Source organism: Ursus arctos, unplaced genomic scaffold (assembly GCF_023065955.2).
Source record: "Ursus arctos isolate Adak ecotype North America unplaced genomic scaffold, UrsArc2.0 scaffold_36, whole genome shotgun sequence".
In the NCBI taxonomy this organism is placed as follows: domain Eukaryota; kingdom Metazoa; phylum Chordata; class Mammalia; order Carnivora; family Ursidae; genus Ursus; species Ursus arctos.
In genome coordinates, this window is record NW_026623050.1 from 17,643,020 (window position 1) to 17,663,472 (window position 20,453).

Consider the following 20,453-nt stretch of genomic DNA (forward strand, 5'->3'; position numbering starts at 1 on the left):
GGCTGAGACTTTGGCAGTCCCTGATGGTTTCTGGGCATCCGTTTTTTATTCCCATGAAATAATTAACTGATTTCTAGAATTCTCCTAGGTCTAAATTCCCTGACTCTATGAAAGTTGAGATGCAACACCCACTCCTGGGTTAAAATAATAGCACAAAGCAGATCAAATTTTGAAACACTCTCCATTGTGCTTTATAATTTCTGCTAAAAATGATGTATGTTGGCGTTTTAAAAAAAGGCTTCGTTGGCTTCTAAAAAAAGTCTCCTTAATTAAGGGTAGCCCAGAGGAGGAGGGAAGAATGTTGCTATTTTAAACCAGAAGAATGTAAGTATATTGTACTTAGAGAAAGATATAAGAAAACTTTTGGCTTTTAAAAGGTGTTTTGTTGTAGAAAGTTCCCTGTATTTTCTGTATAATGGAGGATACGGAAACAGGAAGAGAAAAGTGTTTAGGAGAGCTTGTTACCTTTACTCTCTAACTTCGGGGAAGAGGACTCAGCATAAGCCCAAGAACATACATCTATTTCATTTTATTCTTTAGATCTACATCATTTAATTTGAAATGTAACTTTTCTTAAGAATATGGTGTCTTTTTGTTTAATCTATGAAGGGCTTTCTCAAATGCTCCTTATAGCCGACAAGATAGTTTAACTGATGAGACTGATTTCTGATTGATAATGGCTTAAAATGGCTGACATCTTGAAATATCATAACCTATCTCAATTAAAATATACATATTAAAGAAAGCTGAGTAAAAACTTAATAGGTGGCTTGCTACTTACCAAATTTCACTAATGTATTGCAAAGAAATCATTAGATGTTAAAAAAAATAATCTACTAATTAATATCCTTAAAATCAGTTCTTTCAGGCATTCTGTGGTTTAATTATCATCTCCTGATATAATTAAAGCAGAGTTAAGTGCAGAAACGTTCTCCGAATAAAGATTTTTTTTTACAGTTTTGTTGATAGACATTATGGTCTGTGTGTGTGATTTGGAGGTTCAAAATTTTAGTGTAATATATGAGTCATGTAATGCTAAAGGGTTATAAATAAATTTTGACTGCAAAGTAACCTGTCTAATTTCTAAACAAATATTTCAGCATTTGTACGTCTACGAGAGTACTATCGTCTTCAAAGTAAGCATCTATGTTGCCATTCTACATATTTTTGGAACTTACTTATTCATTCAACAAACATTTAAGAAATGATTATCACAGATCAGACACTGTGCTAGGTGTTACTAGTGCTGGGAAAACAAGGGGAAATAAGAGGTGGTCCCTATGCTCAGGAAGCTCATGTCCATTGAAGAAGCCAGTGATTCAAACAGAAAAATTGCTAAAAATATGACAGTGAAAACCACAAAAAATGTGAACCATTGTGGTACACAGAGGCCAGAGCCATCAAGCCTGCCTGAGTGATCAGGAGAGGCTGCTTTTGAGAATGTGACATATGACTCTGGTCCCAAAGGATGAGCAGGACTTGACCAAGAGAAGTAGGAAGACCAAACAGAAAGGACAGTTATGACAGACCTTGGAAGGTTGGAAGAATGAAAACCACACGGAGTTAAAAATGGTAGACTCTTCTGAACATTCCAAACTACGCTGAGTGACACTGAGAGAAAAGCTGGGTAGTCAAACTGCACAGTATCATTTTTGGTCAAAACAGCACAGGTTTGGGGCAATTCCAAAGGGGATCTCTAAGTCTCTTGAACAATAAGAACGCTGTTGGAATAAGCTTACAAGCTGGCGTCATCTCCATTCTCTGCTATACGCCTGGCACCTAGGTAAATACTTAGTCGAGGAAAAAACACACTAATCCAAAAGACAAGATTCATTTGTATATAATAACAATTGATATTTGATTGTTTTTTCAAGGTGTTTTCCCACATCATATATGAATCATGAAATGTTAAAAATCTTATTTCTTTATAATCATAATTCATTTCTTCTTACTTCTTTTTTTTCTCCATTAGATTCTTTGAGGACACAGACTTTGCCTTACTCATCATAGTATCACTAATACTAACTGTAACAATAATAATAAAGTTGTATATAGCATTTACTATGTGTCAGGAAATACACTAAATACATTACACACATTACTTCATTTCATCCTTATAAACTGTCAGGTAGACACCATTTAACTTTGATCATTCCCATTTAACAAGTGGGGAAACAGACATAGAGAGGTTCAATAACTTGCCCAATATCATATGACTAATAGAAGAGCTGGGAGTTGAAGCCGAGAAGCTTGGCTCCAAAATCCATGTGTTTAACCTCTATGTTATACTGCCAAGCACAGTGTCTAGCACACAGAAGATAGTCATTAGATACTTGTTTAGTGAATTCTCTCTCTTCACAAAGAACATTTTTCCCTGCTCCGCAATGGAAATTTCCACTCCACAGAGGTCAGGTTTGCTGGCAGTCATTTTTGTTATCATAACATTCACATGCAAACCTGTTAGACCACTGGTAGAGCAAAACAAAATCAAGATTCGGCAACTGTTATAAAAACATGTGGAAATACCTTCTAGTTCACCGATTTTTTTGGCAAATACTTTCAGTTGTTTTTTCAGTTTCCGAACAGTCTTATCTTGTTTTTCAAGTTGTTCCATCAAATCCTAAAGATTAAAGTGAGAAATATAATAGAAAGATCAAAATGGGCCTTCTAAAATGCACAGAGGGAAAGCAGACACAGAATCACAGGCACGACACCGTTAGTTTTACATAAAAGCTCCAGAAAAGCTCGCTGGTGGAGCCACCACCTGGCTAAAACTGGCAGGCATGGAAACGCAGCTACGATAAAAGCCAAATATTAAAATACACACTGCAGTAAATCCTTTACAGCGTGATGGATAGCAGGCTCACTGGGGAGTCTTTTCCAGTAGACCCCATGTGGGTAAAGCAATTAAATGCTCGTAAAATGTACTGCTTTTTCAGTGGAATGTTTTCTCTCAAGGGAAAAGAGGCAAAATAAATTTTGATAGATGCTCAGAAAAGTTCTGCGGGAAGTTTTAAGGATGGTTGAACTGAGGTCGAGGCTTTTGACTGACACCCGTGTGCGAGACCCACCCTTTGGAGATGCTGACATTAGTCCTATAACTTAAGAAGTTTGGGGAATTAAAAGGTAACTCGAAAAAATAACCACAGAGAAAGGATAAAGAGTCATCTGCTGACCTACGTCAAAGTGGCGGGTGGTGTAACACACCCGTAAAATTTTACAGGTGATAGAATTTTGCTTATAGAGAAAAAAGGGGGCAATTCCAAATGCTATATATATATATGCAAAAAAAGAATAAAAAACAGTACATTCAAGGGGAGAGGGTAAAAAAAAAAAAGTCTGTGATGACTGGCTATTGAATCACGAATTCTCAAATCACAGGCAACGTTAAGAGTTCAACAACTAAAGGGGCGCCTGGGTGGCTCAGTCGTTAAGCGTCTGCCTTCAGCTCAGGGCGTGATCCCGGCGTTCTGGGATCGAGCCCCACATCAGGCTCCTCCACTGGGAGCCTGCTTCTTCCTCTCCCACTCCCCCTGCTTGTGTTCCCTCTCTCGCTGGCTGTCTCTATCTCTGTCAAATGAATAAATAAAATCTTTAAAAAAAAAAAAAAAAAAAGAGTTCAACAACTAAGAAGAAAGTGGGTAACAGCAGACCGGAAGCTTGGGAGAGAAGTCAGTCAGTGCTATCTGTGCGTGGCTGTTATTCAGGTTGTGGTGAAGGAAAGCGTTTACAAACACAAGTACTCATCCACTTTCCAGTTCAGACAGCACAGATTTGGCTACTAGACCATTGATCCAAAGGGAACAGGTGCTAACATTTCAAAGTGTTCAGTTGTGCTTCTCGGATTTTACTTTATCTTTCAGATCACATTTTGCTTCCATCACACTGTAAGCCTAGTGTTAATAACAAACCCAACGTGACAACGGACGCAGGACACGGATAGAGGTGACACCACTGGCTACAAGACAGCTGTGGGGAGAAACAGGTCTCGTGAAAGTTTTTGAAGAGAATCCTGAGGGGGGGGCAGCAGTGTGCTCTTCAGGAATAGAGGCTCCAAGTAGCGAGGAGACAACAGAAATGCACTCTGAGTGTACATACAATCATCCGTTTGTAAAGTGAAATCCGATAGGACTGATACTTCTTAGGGTCATCTGCATATAATTCCTCAAAATACTGAAAAAACAGGCACAACGGATATTTGTTTTTCTCTGTGTCTCTGAGGGGAATGTGACCTCTCAGCAAAATCAATTTTAAAATGTTTTACAACACAAATAACGACAGTATATGTACTCAAAAGGCTGATTTGTCATCTGCCCTTGCCTTCGGATCTTTCCAGGACAGACGATTCTCATTTTACATAGATACACACATAGGCATGTATTTTCACGTGCTCCGAGGCAACGGGCTGTGGCTCAGGCGCCATCACTGAGCAGGTTAAACGGAGCAGTGGCCTGTATTCCTCAGATGAAGCTGGCATTTCGCTCCTCAGACCTGCTCACAAGCTGCTGTACTTTTTTTTTTCCTGCAGCTAGCAGCAGTGACAAGGGTGAGAAAGGCAAATACGATGGAAGTGAAAATCATGGCAACGTTGGCACTCTTGCCTGAAGGTGGCAAGGCTGGTGAGAAGCTGTGCGGCTTCCTTCGCTCCAGGCAGCACGGAGGCCGGTGGAGCACGTTCGCAGGTGGAGGAGGAAAGGCCATCTTCGTGTTTGTGTTGGGAAGTAGGTGGGTAAGCGGCCTGTGCAGGGTAGAGTTTCCAAGAACGCTAAGCATGGGTTCGTTGGGCTTTACTATTCTGCTCAAGTGTTTCCTAAAGAAATGCACAATTAAGATTGAGAAACTATATAATGGTTTGAAAAGTGCATTATTCCCTATACTTAAGTTTGAAACCATTCTCCAGAATTAGTCGGTGAGGTACGGGGAAGCAGCTGACCTGCAGAGGGTTTTCTAAAACTCAGAGAAACTCATTAACTAGACTCTACCCCATAGAATTTGAGAGCTTAATTTACTTTGGCATTAGCTATGAAAAACTGCCAAGAAAATTAATACTGCAGACAAGGTTGCAAAAGAAACGATTAATCGACTTAGTGAAACAACTGGGAATTTGCCATCCAGAAGCATCTCGATTTCACAGTTTTGCCTTGTATTTTAAAACAATCATTTACAAGTACAGAATTTATACACTGATCAATTGTTATAATTCAGTATATTTATCAATTCCTAGACATTAAAGCACTGTTAGTTTTATTTAAGCAATAATATACTGGAGAGTAATAAAATGACATTTCAAAAACATTTCATGATTCAAAACATTTTCTCCCACAAATTAGTGATATTTCAGTCACTCTGGAAAGAGTCCAACACTTGCCCTCACATGCTTCTCCCATTTCCACAGTGGAGCCCTACGTAGCAAGCTGCCTTCAGGGGGACGGACAGTGAAAAGAAAACTTTTGGGTTTTGCATGTGATTAATACAAAAGGCAGTTGAATAGATGACACTAGAAAACTATAATAATTCAGACTGTTAAATCTTCAGAGAAAATCCAAACTATTTTATTAGAGGTCATTAAAACCCTGAATTAAAAAAAAAAAGACAAATCACTACCAGTTCTAAACAGCTTTTCTCAAAACCAGGCTAACACTAAAAATACAGCTTTTATATAGGAATGTGGAATTATTACTTTTCAATGACTTTTAATTTAATAAATATATTTATCAAACTTAAGTAGATTTATAAATCTGTAAAAAAAAGTTATTTCATGACAAATACTTAAAAAAATATTTCCTGTAAAAGGAAGAAAGAAAAAAAGGAATAAGAAATAACCTGGACTCTGTGCCAGCATTCAGAATCTGGCAAGGGGAAAAAAATCTCCACATTCGTTGCACTTCTATTAGAATCAAAAATGTATAAACTTAAATTCTGACGTCCCTCCACCCTGACCTGGGAGCCCTAGCCAACGTCAAGCAAAAGCCCCGGCTCGGTTCTGCCAACCGCCTTCCCTGACCACAACTCCAAGCCTTGCCTGCCTGCTGGAGATGGAGGCAGGAACGACCGAAGGGACCAAAGGTCAACAAAGCTTGTTCCTAGTCTCTGTTGTGACAATCATGTAACACACCTCCTTGAAATGGCAGAGAATCTGTAGCTGGAGTGGAGGAAGCAGGTCCCCTGAGTTCTCAAGGATATCAAAAGCCCAGCAGAGTCGGGGGGTAACTCCCAGGCCCTCCTCGATGTGCCAGAGCCTTCTGTCAAAACACAACCTTTCATTTCTACCCACATGGTCACATCCTCCTTACTCTGTCTCTGCTAGAGAAAAAGGGGATCAAGTGTAGGGCAGCGAGTTCCTCCCAGCCCAGACAGATATGTTTGATCAAAAAGAAATGAGGACGGTTGTGCAGGGCAGGCACTGCCCACTGGGGATGTGCAGACCTGGCACCTCTCCTTACCAAGTTTTCGTTGGTCAGCCTGGTGATCTCGTGCTGCAGGCTGGCCTCGATGCGGGCCTCCGGGGGCAGCTGCAGGTTCTGGGCCAGCAGCTGCTGCTGCCGGTTGTTCTCCTCCTTCAGGCTCTGGATCTCCCCGCGAAGGGCTTCTGCCTCGTTCTCGTGGCTCCTCTTCTGGGACTGCAGCTGGGATTCCAGGAGCCTGAGGAGAAGCCACAAAGGTGGGAAAGGGCGGTGACACCCGAGTCTCTGCTTGCTGGGTGTGAGGCCTTATGCTCACTCGCAAGGGCAGGAACAGTGGGGAATTTTTACTGTTTGTGCAACTTCGGACTTCATTAAAGTCAAGAAGCTCCAACAGGGGCCAGCAATGCAAAGAAGTGAAGCGCTCTCACAACTCTTTCTGGATTGTGGACCATGCTACGAATATAACACTCTCAAAGGCCCTAGGAGATAGGAAAGTTTGAGCTCTTTTGAAAAGCTCATAAGAAGTGATGACTAGAATAATCAATTAAATGACATACCTTTAATCTGGCTTACAACGTTTACAAACTAGCATTTAAGTTGGCAAAGACAGGACCTTTGCCACAGAACAACTCTGCACTGTAGAGGGCAAGATTACAAACTCCCTATCTAATTAAATATGCCTTTAAGAATTTCAGTGTTACTAATTTCAGGCAGAGGATATGACCAGGGGCCCATTTCTACTTTCTACTCTTATCTCTGAAGGACAGAAAGGCTGGAGTGTGACTCTGAAATATATACAGATTTACCCAAATCCACACAGATCGTTCTGAAATTTCACATACAAGTATATTCAATTTGTCATCTTTTCTCTCCCCCATAAGCTTCCACATCAATAACAGAATCCTAACACGATGTGGTTTTGGAACACAGATGTTAATAGGACGGACAAAGTGGTTATGGCTTCTCCGAGCAAGCACACAGGTCAGCTGTGCCTGTAAGCAAACCAGGGCCCCGGCCGTGAGAATCACCATGCACCCCCACTTCTATATTCACCCCCTTTCTGAACACAAAACAAAGTTATGGTTAGGAATTAACTAACATGAAGAAGGGAAAGCCGGTTCTTTTGTCCTAATCCCCTTTGTTATCAACTGCTGGGCAAAAGTTACTGGCGCCATTGCAAGCAAACGGTTAACAGCAGACTAAAAATATTTTAGCGATTATAAGATGTGAACCAGTAACACCACGAAGTTAACGACAACGGCTTGTGATTAGAACAAACAAAGCAGAATAAGCAGGAGCCCCTGGAACAAAGAGTTAAGTATTTTTAAAATTTAATCACTAACGTGGTATTTTTATGAGATTTTAAAGATACAAATATCCTGAGAGCAGATGAGTGTCTGTGTTAGAAAGCTGTTGCTGGTCCAATTTCATTTGCTTTCCCCTAAACACATTGAACATGTTGAGTTCGGGTATTTTGAACTGTAGCAATGCAGGAGACCCTCTTGATTTGTGGTTTCACACATCTGAATTTCACAATCATCACAGAGAATGCCAAATTAGGCACTCAACACTGCTGTCAGGCAGCACGGTACTATGGATGAGAACGCAGTCTCACGGCCACAGGTGCTCATATCCTTTAGATTGGTCACTATTCCAAACAAGAAACCACTAAGTAATAGGCATTAATCTCTCCCACCTTAGTGTGGGCTCTAGTTGAAAGATTTTGTTTTGTTTTGTTTTGTTTTGTTTCCAACTCCTAGTGAGACACTCAGAAATGTTAGTGTGTGAAGGGAAGAGCCTTCACTCATGGGCAACAACTCTTATATTCACTATCAATCCATTTCAGCTTTAATTGCATCCCTTACTGGAGAAAGTTTTTAAGAAGGTGTTTGGCTGAATGTTCTAAGTTCTACTGACACTCACCCAGGAAGACAATTAATGCATAAGAAACAAAGAAGTTAAAGTCAGAAGGCCACTGTTAGTAAGAAATACAACAAATTAGTAACATTCCATTTTGAGGAGACAAATATAACCTGTTGGCTTGTTTTAACCCTTCATAAACCAGCCACAGCTCTCCATCCTCATTCAACTCATGGCAATCCATAGCGGGTGCTCTTCCATGCAAAAGGAACAACGATGCAAAACACAAAGGGATACAGGATGGTCATGAGATGACGATGGTCAAGGGCAGCACACGGTATTCCAATATTTCATTAAATCAGTAAGACTGTTTTTATTAATTACAGATGGCTTTAAGACATTATCACAAAAATTACTTTCGGTTACTTTTTTTAAGAATGGGTAACATGTAACATCACATGTCAATGAGTAGAAAGTAAAACAATAATCAAGGAGCTAGAGCTACTTTTTCTGCAGAATAGGAAATGACTGAAAAGGTGAGAAAGAGGTTCTGTTTTTGACATTTTATGCAGCTAGCAGAGTAATCTTATACATCACACATTATATTAGAGACCAAGATCAACCATGACAGTCACACACATATAGGAGGAAAACTTCAGTTATTGTCTTCCTGTGGCAATCTTCACAATCCATGTCAAAATTAAGTTTTAAGTCTTCAGAATAGAAACTTGTTTTCACTTAATAAAATCTGCTTTCTTATTTTTAAAATTATCTTAAGAAATTCTTATAGGAGTAACTTATAATTAAGACTATGTCCAAAGTTCTCAGCTTTTATGACACAACTGAAATGAACCACGAGAGACTATGGACTCTGGGAAACAAACAGAGGGCTTTAGAGGGGAGGGGGTGGGGGATGCGCTAGCCCAGTGATGGGTATTAAGGAGGGCATGTATTGCACGGAATACTGGGTGTTCTATGCAAACAATGAATCATGGAACACTACATCAAAAACTAATGACGTACAGTATGGTGACTAACATACCATAATAAAAAAAAAAAAGATCTTTTGCATCAAAAATTAATGTTAAGATCTGGGGAAACTGCTTTTATAATATTATATTTTTAAAGATTATTTATTTGAGAGAGAGAGAACATGCTAGAGAGAGAGAGCACGAGCGAGGGGAGGGGCAGAAGCAGGCTCCCCACAGAGCAGGGAGCCTGAAACCAGGCTCGATCCCAGGACCCTGGAATGACGACCTGAGCCAAAGGCAGATATTTAACCAACTGAGCCACCCAGGTGCCCCTGCTTTAATATTAAACGTGTGACACATTTTATTAAAAGTATGTATAGGGGCACCTGGGTGGCTCAGTCAGTTGAGCGCCTGACTCTTGATTTCAGCTGAGGTCATGATCTCAGGGTCACGAGATCGAGCATCGTATCAGGCTCCACGCTCTGTGCTGGGCATGGAGTCTGCTTAAGATTCTCTCTCTCCCTCTGCCCCTTCCCTCTACTCCACTCGTTCTCACTCGCTTGTGCGTGCTCTCTCTTAAAAAAAAAACAAACACAAAGTATGTATAGTGAATAATAATGACAGAGTTGATTACATGTTCCTTTTACCTGGGGTATAATATAAAATAATATAAAATATTATATTATATTTTATATATATAATATATAATTATATTATATAAAATAATATAAAATATAATATAAAATAATATAAAAATATTTTTGAGTATCTGCCATCAGACACTGTTCTACCTCCTTCCACACGTTTTCATTTAGTTCTCCTAGTAACCCATTGTGTGTCATTTGCCACACTGCAGACTCAAGACACTGAGGCTTAGAAATAAGATACCTTAGAGGCCACACACTGGCAAGCTGGAGAGCCCAAGGCTACCTGACTCCAGAGCCCAGGTTTTTAGTCTTCCTACTAGACTTTTGTTGATATGATGTGTACAGAAAGCACATTCCAGAGAATGCTCTTCCATTCACCATCTCCCCTTGGAGAGCTGATCTGTTTTTATGGTCTCAGTTGTATTATTGTACACTGATGACTTCAAAATCTATATCTCAGCCCACATCCTGCTCCTATTCCAGATCTAGATATGCAACTGCCTAATGGATTTCTCTCCTTGGATGTCTTCTTAGCTCCTTAAATGCGTTATTTATAAATCTACTGATCATCTCCATTCTGCGCTTCCCCATATCACAGACCCAGGATCATGAAACGGCATTACTACATCCAACCAAATATTCACAGCAGACACTTGAGAGCCACCCTCTATGATTCTCTAGCCCTCACCCACACACCCAAGCCACAAGGCTTACTGATCTCATCTTATGTATCTTTCAAAGTGTCCCATTTCTCTCCATCTCAACTGCCACCAACCAAGTCAAGTCACTGTAATCAGTTATTCAATTACAGCAATACCTTCTTTATGCTTTTGACCTTGTTCTATTATAATCTATTCTCTAACATAAAAGCCAGGGCTTGCTTTCTAAAATTTCAATATCATATCATTCTCCTACTTAAAACATTTCAACAACTCTGACTGTCATTGGAGCGAAGTCCAAATTGTCTCGGTTGTCTCCCCAACAGCCTACCAACTCTGCGTGTTTACCTTCCTTACTGCTATATTCCCAGTGTGTGACATAGGGCTGGGCGTGAAACAGGCATGTGATACAGACCTGGTGATTGAAGAGTGGAGTGGATGGATGGACAGGGGTAGCATAGCTCTTTCTATACTAACACACTCTTAGATAGAAGATATGCTTATAATTTATGTCATAAATTAAAATTTAAGTTTAATCAAATACTTTTTAAGCATTCTCCATTCTCACCCATAAAACAAGATAATAAGGACCTTACATGTTGCATGGCAATATTCTTTAGTTTGTGAAGTATTTCTGCACACCAATCCCGATACTACACGTCAGGAGACTTAGACTGCCCACTAACAACACAAATCCCCAGAACTGTCTTTCTCTGGGATCATCATTGGCCATGTTTTCTTAAGCATGTAGTCTGTAAGTTCAGAGTCCAAAGGCACAGAGGCTCAGTTGGGAAGTGGGAGTGACAGGAAGGCTGAAGGAATTCCAGAGATGAGTCTTCACTTGGTGATAATCTCAGCTACAGGGAAGGTCTTCAATAAAGTTTCATCATTTAGTGGCTGTGCAAATCCTGCACCCTCAGTCAGCCCGTCCAAAACAAAGCTCTTAAGTGCACAGTGACTGAGCTAAGTGCCATCTGTAACTTCACTTGTGTTTACAGTAAATAGGATAAAACTAGGGTTAGGATTTTGTCAGAACATCTTAGGAAGTGTGACAAATACTTGACCTTAAATATCAGGTCAATATATCCCATCCTAGAAGTCATGGTAGCCTTGTAGAATGATATGGCCAAGAGTGAAGTGATTGCAGATACTTCATTACCGCTTTCCACACTACATTTCATTACTGAAAGCTAAAGTTGTCCCTACAAAGTGGGATTCACAAATAACCAACCATCCTGAACAAAAAATGAAAGTGACTACCCCCAGACAGTCCAACAGTGAGCAACTGGTTTTCTTCTCAAGGCAGAGGACCCAAAATATACAGAAATATAATCACTTGATGTAAAGAACATCCCCCCTGACACCTCTCCTCAATAATGCTACCTTATTAAAAATGAGATTTTAACTGGGAATATATTGGAAACGTTAAATTCCCTCTGAAGGTCAGTTGATGTCTAATAAAGCAATACATAAACACTTTGACTTACTGCATAAGAGGCTGGCTTGAAGACTAAAGATATACATGATTATGATTAAACTAAAATGAATAAAAAGAGAACGGACTTACCTGTTCGTTTCTTTCAAACCAATGTATGCTTGGGCTATTTCACCTTTATCTTTCATTTTTTGTACATCTTCCAAAAGTATTGTGGAATCTGTCATTGTGTTCTGAGGAGGAAAACGACATATTTTCACATTAACAGTCAACTCAAAAACTCTGGGCCACAGACAACATTTTTCTTTCCTCCAGAATAGGGGGTTTATTCATTCCACCACACCTCTGTCCCACCAGAGCACCAGCCCAGTCCTGTGCAACTACAGATGGGGGTCAGGCATAGGCAGTTAAGAGAAAGAGGCACCTTCAGTTCCTCTCTTGAAAATCCCTACTGCTCTACTACAAGGATGGTGAGATTCTAGAGTACCACTGTCCTGTAAATAAAATCACTGGCGGCCAACGTGTGTTTTACATTATGTGAAACGGAATATACATATATATATAAATTTCCATTAAGTAGCTCCCCTTGGTGTCCTTGCCTGATAATTGCTCTAATGTTATGTTATAATATATATACTTCAAAGGGTGTGTATATATATATATATATATATATATACACACACATTTATATATATGTATATATACTTTGTACATAAAAAATATAGATATTTCCAAGTATACATAAAGCATTAGAACAATAACCAGGTGAAAACACCAAGCAATTATTGAATGAACAAAGAACAAAAGCTACTCTTTCTACTACGTACCATCTAAAACAAATGCCCCAGTAAAACACCGTAAAGTTTGACATAAAGCTCATTTTTTCCATTAAAAACTCAGTACAAAAAAGGTAGATGATATGCTTTAGCAAAATTAGAAGTTTTTTCTCACATATTTAGATATATATAAATGGGAAGGATTTAGCTCCTTGTAAGTATCTACCATCTGCTGTTATTCAACTCTTTCCCTCTGTTACATTATAGCATGGTACATAAGTTTCTGAAACACATTTCTGGCAGGTCAGCATTACTAATGATTTGGTATAAAAAGCACTTTTCTGCTAACATTTTTACTTCCTTTTTTTATTTTTCCTTTTTGGTCTAATCTGTCTGACAACCAATGTAATTTCCAAGTCTTGCTTCTACTCAGCTACTCTCTGTCTCTCCTAAACCAGGGCAAGAACAGACTAAGAACCGCTGCTCTGTAGCCTCTAGCGAATAATACATTTTAGAACCCAAGGGCCCGTTCTATTTGTCTAAATAGTATATGTCTGATCTGTCAGTCAATGTTTGCTCCAAAGCCAGGTCTCACAATGAAGTGGACTTAACAGAATACACTTCTAAAAACATGACCTTAGAGACCAGTTCTGAGTAAGTTCAAGACCAGTGCTTGATAAGAAACTTACTTTAAAAAAATCTCACTTTTCTCCTAAAGCTTTTTGTGAGCTTATAAATGGATCCTCAGAGAAGATCAAATATAATCTGATAAGAGCTATTAACAAGAGCTTCTGTTACTGAATTTTAAATATCTTTCCCATAAACACCACATAGAACATTTCTTTAGCTATGATTTATACATATTTTAGCATATATTTCATAGAATTTTTTTTTCTCTTTCCCTGAAAGACAGAAAATTTTTCTATTCTACAAAGGGCTGTACTCAGATTTTTAACTTTTAAGTAGTAACTCTCCAAGACCCAATCCCTATATTAAATAATGCTGTATGTATTCTCTGGTATCCGAAGACCTACATGATGTACTGTTTTTTTTTTTTCTACATGATGTACTTTTGAACTTTTAGTAAATTAGGTAACTTGATCCTATTAACTAATCTAATGGAAAGGTAAGCTTCTTGATCGGCTGCTTTCCTGATAGTAAGCAGCCAGTCCTTCCCTCATCTGGCCTACCTTCGCCAATAAGTGGTGGCTGGGGCATGGCATCAGACTTGGACCACCAGCGTTAGGAAATTCCTAACTCACTGCTCAAGGTTTGTCTCCCCCATGCCAGTGACGAGAAGTTTAGAAAGGGTTGCACCACCTAGGAAAATCCTACCCTTCCCAGGAAGGGTGTGCTTTACTCCTGAGGCTCCTTCTCACCCTTGGTCAACAAACCCACAGCTACTAGACAAGAGTGTGGGACAGCCTGTGCTTTTGGGTGTGCTCCAAGTTAAGGGACTCCCATCCCGGGCCCCCGTGCTTGTGATGGCCCACCATAACTCCTATAGTGAGCTGGAGAACTGACTATGAATTAGAAGTCATGGAGACCTCCCTGTGATCCAGACTGGAGCCTACTACGTCCGTTATTTTTCCACTGACACAGACAGGGCTCAAATAGGAAATTAATTTGTAAATATCCATATAGAACTGGTGGTCAGAAGCATCGATTGCATATACTGGGGGAATACTTATAAACTAAAATTTAGAATTAGAAGTATTTGCTAAAATTAAAAAAAAATTATTATTACCTTGTCATCCTGAAAATCACAAGTCAGCAAGCACAAAAAAAAAAAAAAATGGAGAAAACAATAAACCCTTAGTTCCATAAATAAATCCCACCAACGAGCCCCATCACAACAGAGAAAAGCTACTGTAAAAGCCCAAAAATTAGTATTCATGGAACTGGCATAAGGCAGACATTAATATATATATTTATGTGATAATTCTTAATTTTCAGGAACAAGTGCTTGAAATTCTTTTTGATCTGTTTTGGTTTTTCTAATTTGTGAGTATGTGAGAAAATGACCCTCCTGTTAAAGCATATGGGTGAAATTCTTATCCTAGGTCTGTGAGAATTACAGTAAAGCTCTGATAAGAGGTCATTTGTCCAAGTGAAGTCTTCTAGAATACGCAAATGCAGAGCGGATGAACTAGATTGACTGGGCTGGATTATCACCTACTCACTCACTGGGTGTCAGTCACTATTGCCCTGCAAAGCAGTTGTGAAATGATGAGTCTCTTGGACTGGAAACTGAATGGGACAGACAGCCATGGGTTTGAAAGGTCTCCATCAGTGTCATGGACTTTTTCTTAGCAAATATCAAGCTGCTGCCATGTGTAGGCTGAGAGTTGGAGAGCAGGGGCATTGGTGAGACAGGTCCAGCCCATTTTAGGGGCTAGAGAGCTGCCGTGAGCTAGGGGCGTGAGAGCATGTGACACCAGAACTATGTGCTCTGTTAGCTAGATTGTTTTAATGCCCTTTGGTTCATTTTTCTTTTCCTTTCCCTTAACTCAAGTTTCTTGTGAGAATACCACTTTGTCACAAGGGAACCAGAGAAAGGAATTGTGATTTTGGACTCTGCTCCAGCCAGTATGCAGACAGAGTCTTCTATCTCAAGGCCCAACCACAGTGGTAGTCATGGGAACCAAACAGAGACAGCCTTGGGGAAGGAGACAGCCTTGGGGAAGGAGAGCCTACAGGGCCAGGCCAAAGGAGAGATTCCCCTTTCAGAATCTTCTCATTTCGGACTGAATGGGTTTGTGATTTGTATTAAAATAAGAAAGCCCATTTCTTTATATAACTCCACTTATTCCTGGGATGTTTTTCCCTCCTAAGATTAGTCACAAATATCTTGTTCTCAGAATTTGATATTTTCTGGATCAGTGTTGATCTCAGATATGAGTTGCCATTCTTAAATCCAAATGTTACATGACAGTTTCAGTATTTTAACCACATGCAGAACTACCATTTCTAAGAGAAGTACTCTCAGATCTTCCAGTTCATTACATATCATAGTCATTTTTTATATGGTATGTTATGCAGCTGGAATACTTGATTGTCTAATTCTTGGTAACACTTTGCTGCATGAACATGGGCAGGGACACAGGCCAGGTTTTAAGATGGCAAATGACAAAAAGGCCCATTTTTAACCAACACATAACAGTGTTGGGTCTCAAACCGCCTGAGGGCAGGAAGGATTTTGGAGAGCCATCTCTACCTTCTGGCAGGAGTTCCTTCTGTTGAATCACCACACACAGCCCATCCCCAGTTGGGACAGCTCCCCCTACTAGACAGAACTCCCTGAAGTGAGCAGAAATCACCTCCATGGAACTTCTACTCACTGATCTCATTTCTAACCTTTTTATACGTTATCTCTCCAGTTAAATGGGCTATTTTCAACAAGTAATTTTAAAGTCATATTTAATGCCTTCCCACAGCAAGACAATTTGTGGATATTTGTACTTAACAGAATTTTATTTTTTTTAAAGTTTATGTATTTGATTTATTCATTTAAGTAATCTGCACACCCAGCGTGGGGCTTGAACTCATGAAGCTGAGATCAAGAGTCATATGCTCTTCTGATTGAGCTGGCCAGGAGCACCGAATTTTACTTTCGATGAAAATTTTTCATGGCCAGATTACTACTTAAAGATTAATTTTAAAAGCCCTTTGCTTATGAGTGAGAAATGACACATGGAAGATCATTTGGGATTTCATTTATCTTTTGCTCACTTTAATTGGTATTTGCAACAATTTTAAAGCAACATTGAGATTTTAAAAAAATGACAATATCCTTTAGACTAAATGCTAATTAGACTAAAAATGCTTGTGTTTGCTTCATAATAAATTGAAGGGAAAGGATAGAAAGAAAGAGGTCAATCCCCAGACACCCACTTCAGTCACGTGCTCGTGTTTACCTTGGGTTGGATAGCCTCCTTCTGGCTCACCAGCTGAGACCTCAAGATGAGGACTTCCTCCTTGCGGACGTCAAGCTCCTCACTCACAGAGGTCAGCTGCTCCATGAGGACACGGTAGGCTGGTGCACCTGGGGCGGTCACCTCTGGGGTACTTTTCTCACTAAGGGCCTTGCGCAGCTCATTTAGCTCATTTTTCAGTTTTTTGTTTTCTGATTCCAGCTCTTGACGCTGTATGAAGAGACAAAGAGTAGTTCACTGCCGTTATCCTCAACTTTACACTGGAATACTCATGTTCCCCCAAGACGGTAGAGTTCTGCTGGAAAAGATCGTCAGAGCTACCCTAGTGAATGGCTTCCCAGGCTCTACTGGGAACTCTGTTCTGCAAATTAAGAAAGCTGACATCGAGTGGAGTTGAGCAAGGTGAATAGTAGTTTGCTTCATCAACCCAAATTCCAGAGTCACATTTATTCTAGGCCTGCTTAGGGTGTGTTCACAGGCCTGGAGAGATTGCAGAGTCCCAAGGGGCAAGTTTAGCCCAGGCCTCAGAAGCCCAGGTCTTGTTTGCAGGTAAATATAAGGGCAAGTACGAGGGTTCAGCTGGTCAGGTGATTTCCAATGAATGGTTCAGATCAGCAGAACCCTTATTCTATTTCCTTTGTAGAATGGAATGGAAAGACCATTGAGATCTTAAGACTTTTAACTTTGAGTCAAAAAATTACCATACCATTCAAACTAATAACATTCCATTTAGTGTTTTGATGACAACAAACAGTGTATTTTTCAAATTACTTTGACATGTGTCTGCCAGGCTGGTGAAGTTGCTGGCAGAAGTCTTCTTGGGAGGTGGGAGGAAAGGATGGGCTCCTTGTGCCATCCGGATGGCCGTGCTCATCCTCTGCCCCTTCCATACTTTCACATACTACCAGCCACCCTCCTGTCACCAGTTAGCACTGCCCTCTGCACACTCTGCGCAAACAGTGGCGATGGGAACCCAGAGCAGAGTTCTGACACCAAAATACAAATGTCTCAGATTACTGGCTGGCAAACAGTAAAGCAGACAGGCATTTGAAAGCACCACGCTGCCTTGTTTAGCACATTACACAAGGCCTTATGATAGTGGAAGAGACACTTCTACGTATAAAAGATAAAATATTTTATTGTTTCTTCCAGAGAAGTCACTTTGGGTTTAGAGCACCATATCAGACCTCGCCACAGTTTACGGTAAAACTATTTATAGTCTTCTTTTACTAGTATAAGAATATATAACCCTTTCTTTCACGGATTAATCTATTCTTACGTGAAAATGAATGATCCTTCCTATCCCCAGTCTTCCACTAACTAGTAATCAGATTTGTATTGCTCATTTCTGCAACAGAAAACATGAATGTCTTTACTCGGACACGAACCTCCGATGCAGTGTTTCCCTTCAAGGGCATCAGGATCAGCTGGACGGCAGATTGCATGGCCCAACCCCCAGAGCTTCTGATTCAAAAGGCCTGGTATGAGGCCCACAAATGTGCATTTCCAATAAGTTACCAGGTGATGTTGATGCCGGCCCAGAGACCACATTTTGAGAAATACTGAGCTAATACTTGGGAACTTTGTGATTTGGACTTCCTTTTTTTTTTTCCCTTTTTTTTTTTTTTTTTTAAATCTGGACTTCATTTTTTAATATACTACAAAGAATGTCTTTATTTGTCCATTTTTAAATAATTTTAATGTTTTTTTATTATATTATGTTAGTCACCATACAGTACATCCCTGGTTTCTGATGTAAAGTTCGATGATTCATTAGTTGCGTGTAACACCCAGTGCACCACGCAATACGTGCCCTCCTTACTACCCATCACCAGCCTATCCCATTCCCCCACCCCCCTCCCCTCTGAAGCCCTCAGTTTGTTTCTCACTGGAGGAGATAATGCTAAGTGAAATAAGTCAAGCAGAAAAAGACAATTATCATATGATTTCTCTCATCTATGGAACATAAGAACTAGGAAGATCGGTAGGGGAAGAAAGGGATAAAGAAAGGGGGGGTAATCAGAAGGGGGAATGAAGCATGAGAGACTATGGACTATTTGTCCATTTTTGTGTGAGGCAGGCAGATGGAAAAGAGCTGGAGATGACAGTCCTACTCCCATTCCGTTGGCCTGTGCCATCCCATCCCATCTGATCCTTGTCTTGTATGACCCACAGCATGAGTTGGTCCTCCGGACGAAGGGTACAAAAGGCAACAGAGAGTCAGAATAATAGAGATGACCCTTTGCTGCCACCCTTTTCTTTCTCCGCAAACATAAACACTACCCAAGTAGTACTTTCATTGAAGGAGCAATAGATTTATTCATGTTATAATTCAGAAAGGGTAAAAGGGTTCTTTAGGGTATTTTAAAATAGTACTTTTTTTTTGGTAAAAGTTAACTTCCAAACAAATGATGATAGGAACCTAGGGCGCTTAGAAGGTTTCCTTCTGTCTGGAGACCTGGATTCAAGATCAGACTCTACCACCTGATGATAATCTCTTCACTGTTCTCAGCCTCAGCTTCAACATCTTTAAAAAGGAAATAACTTACTTCAGAAGTTGTGACAATGATTAAATAAGATAAGGTGTAGGAAAAACTAAAGTAAATATGAGGTATTATTAGTCAAGTGTTTACGGAATGTCAGTGGAAGAGTCCAAACTATCTTCAGGGAAGGGGTTGTGAAAGGAACCGTGGGTTGGGCAGGGTGGAGGACAGGCATTCTCTACACCAATGCCACACGGCCTCAAGAGGAAGCTGCAATTAGCAGTACTGGACCACGGGAAGTGGCAAAACCACAGAGAACAGGGTCCTATTAACGTAAATGACGTTCCACATCACACTATCAGGAAACAATATATCAGACTAGACTTGAAGTAATATTACTGAAAAAAAATAATACAAAAGTCCTCATGACCATTTAGGAAGACCCCAGGAACTCTCAAATAGACGTAAAAGCTTTAAAATAATGAGTTTCCTTATGCTATTTTGTGGCTTTTCTAACTCTTAGCTTTGGTTATAATCATAAAACTCACTATAGTTTTCTAGCTATTCTAGACTACAGTTTGCAAAAGGAGAAAACAGCAAAAAATAAACACAAGCAGAAAATGTCTGAGAAAGACAAATTTAAGACTAATAATTTAATTAATAGCCTAGACAACTTTTAAAGCTGAGGGTGTCTTCATAGCTGATAGCCTGATAGCTCAAACTTCACAGGGCTCAAAAGGTTCTGATTCTGGAAAGCAAAGGAAGGAGCCTAGTGGAGAACAACCTACCCTGACTTTATTTCTATTTATTTAATTAATTTATTTTTTAAAATAAACTCTACGCCCGCCGTGGGGCTTGAACTTATGACCCTAAGATCAAGAGTCACATGCTTTACCAACTGAGCCAGCCAGGCACCCACAACCTACTCTGTAGCAAGGAATGGGCTCTTGTTTGTTTTATACCTTGACTCTTGGGTTACCCAAGATGCTTTGTATTTTGGGAACTCCTGTTCCTTCCTAATCAGAGCCCTTCCCATGTTCAGCTGCTCTGGGACACACAGTACCTGTTAGATAGACATTGCCTTCAACCATAAAAGTGACAATTCTCTACCTTCATCTTCCTCCTCCCAACAGTTTCTAAAAAAGTAAGTTGGGGGGCGCCTGGGTGGCACAGCGGTTAAGCGTCTGCCTTCGGCTCGGGGCGTGATCCCGGCATTGTGGGATCGAGCCCCACATCAGGCTCCTCCTCTATGAGCCTGCTTCTTCCTCTCCCACTCCCCCTGC

At 40.1% G+C, this 20,453-nt stretch overlaps 1 protein-coding gene across 6 annotated transcripts in view; it reads right to left on the reverse strand.

Annotated features, from left to right (window-relative positions):
• Positions 1 to 20,453, reverse strand: part of MYO5A (myosin VA) — a 184,911-nt gene that overhangs the window by 20,882 nt on the left and 143,576 nt on the right. For 3 of the 6 annotated variants that reach the window (XM_057306338.1, XM_057306341.1, XM_048219286.2), the window contains 6 exons: positions 16,670 to 16,897; positions 12,109 to 12,209; positions 8,438 to 8,518; positions 6,444 to 6,642; positions 4,099 to 4,173; positions 2,527 to 2,620 (listed from right to left, as the gene is read on the reverse strand). In XM_057306338.1, coding sequence (XP_057162321.1) covers positions 2,527 to 2,620; positions 4,099 to 4,173; positions 6,444 to 6,642; positions 8,438 to 8,518; positions 12,109 to 12,209; positions 16,670 to 16,897 — 778 coding nt within the window. The remainder of the gene's footprint in view (positions 1 to 2,526; positions 2,621 to 4,098; positions 4,174 to 6,443; positions 6,643 to 8,437; positions 8,519 to 12,108; positions 12,210 to 16,669; positions 16,898 to 20,453) is intronic. The other 3 variants (XM_057306339.1, XM_026518505.4, XM_057306340.1) reach the window with 3 other exon arrangements.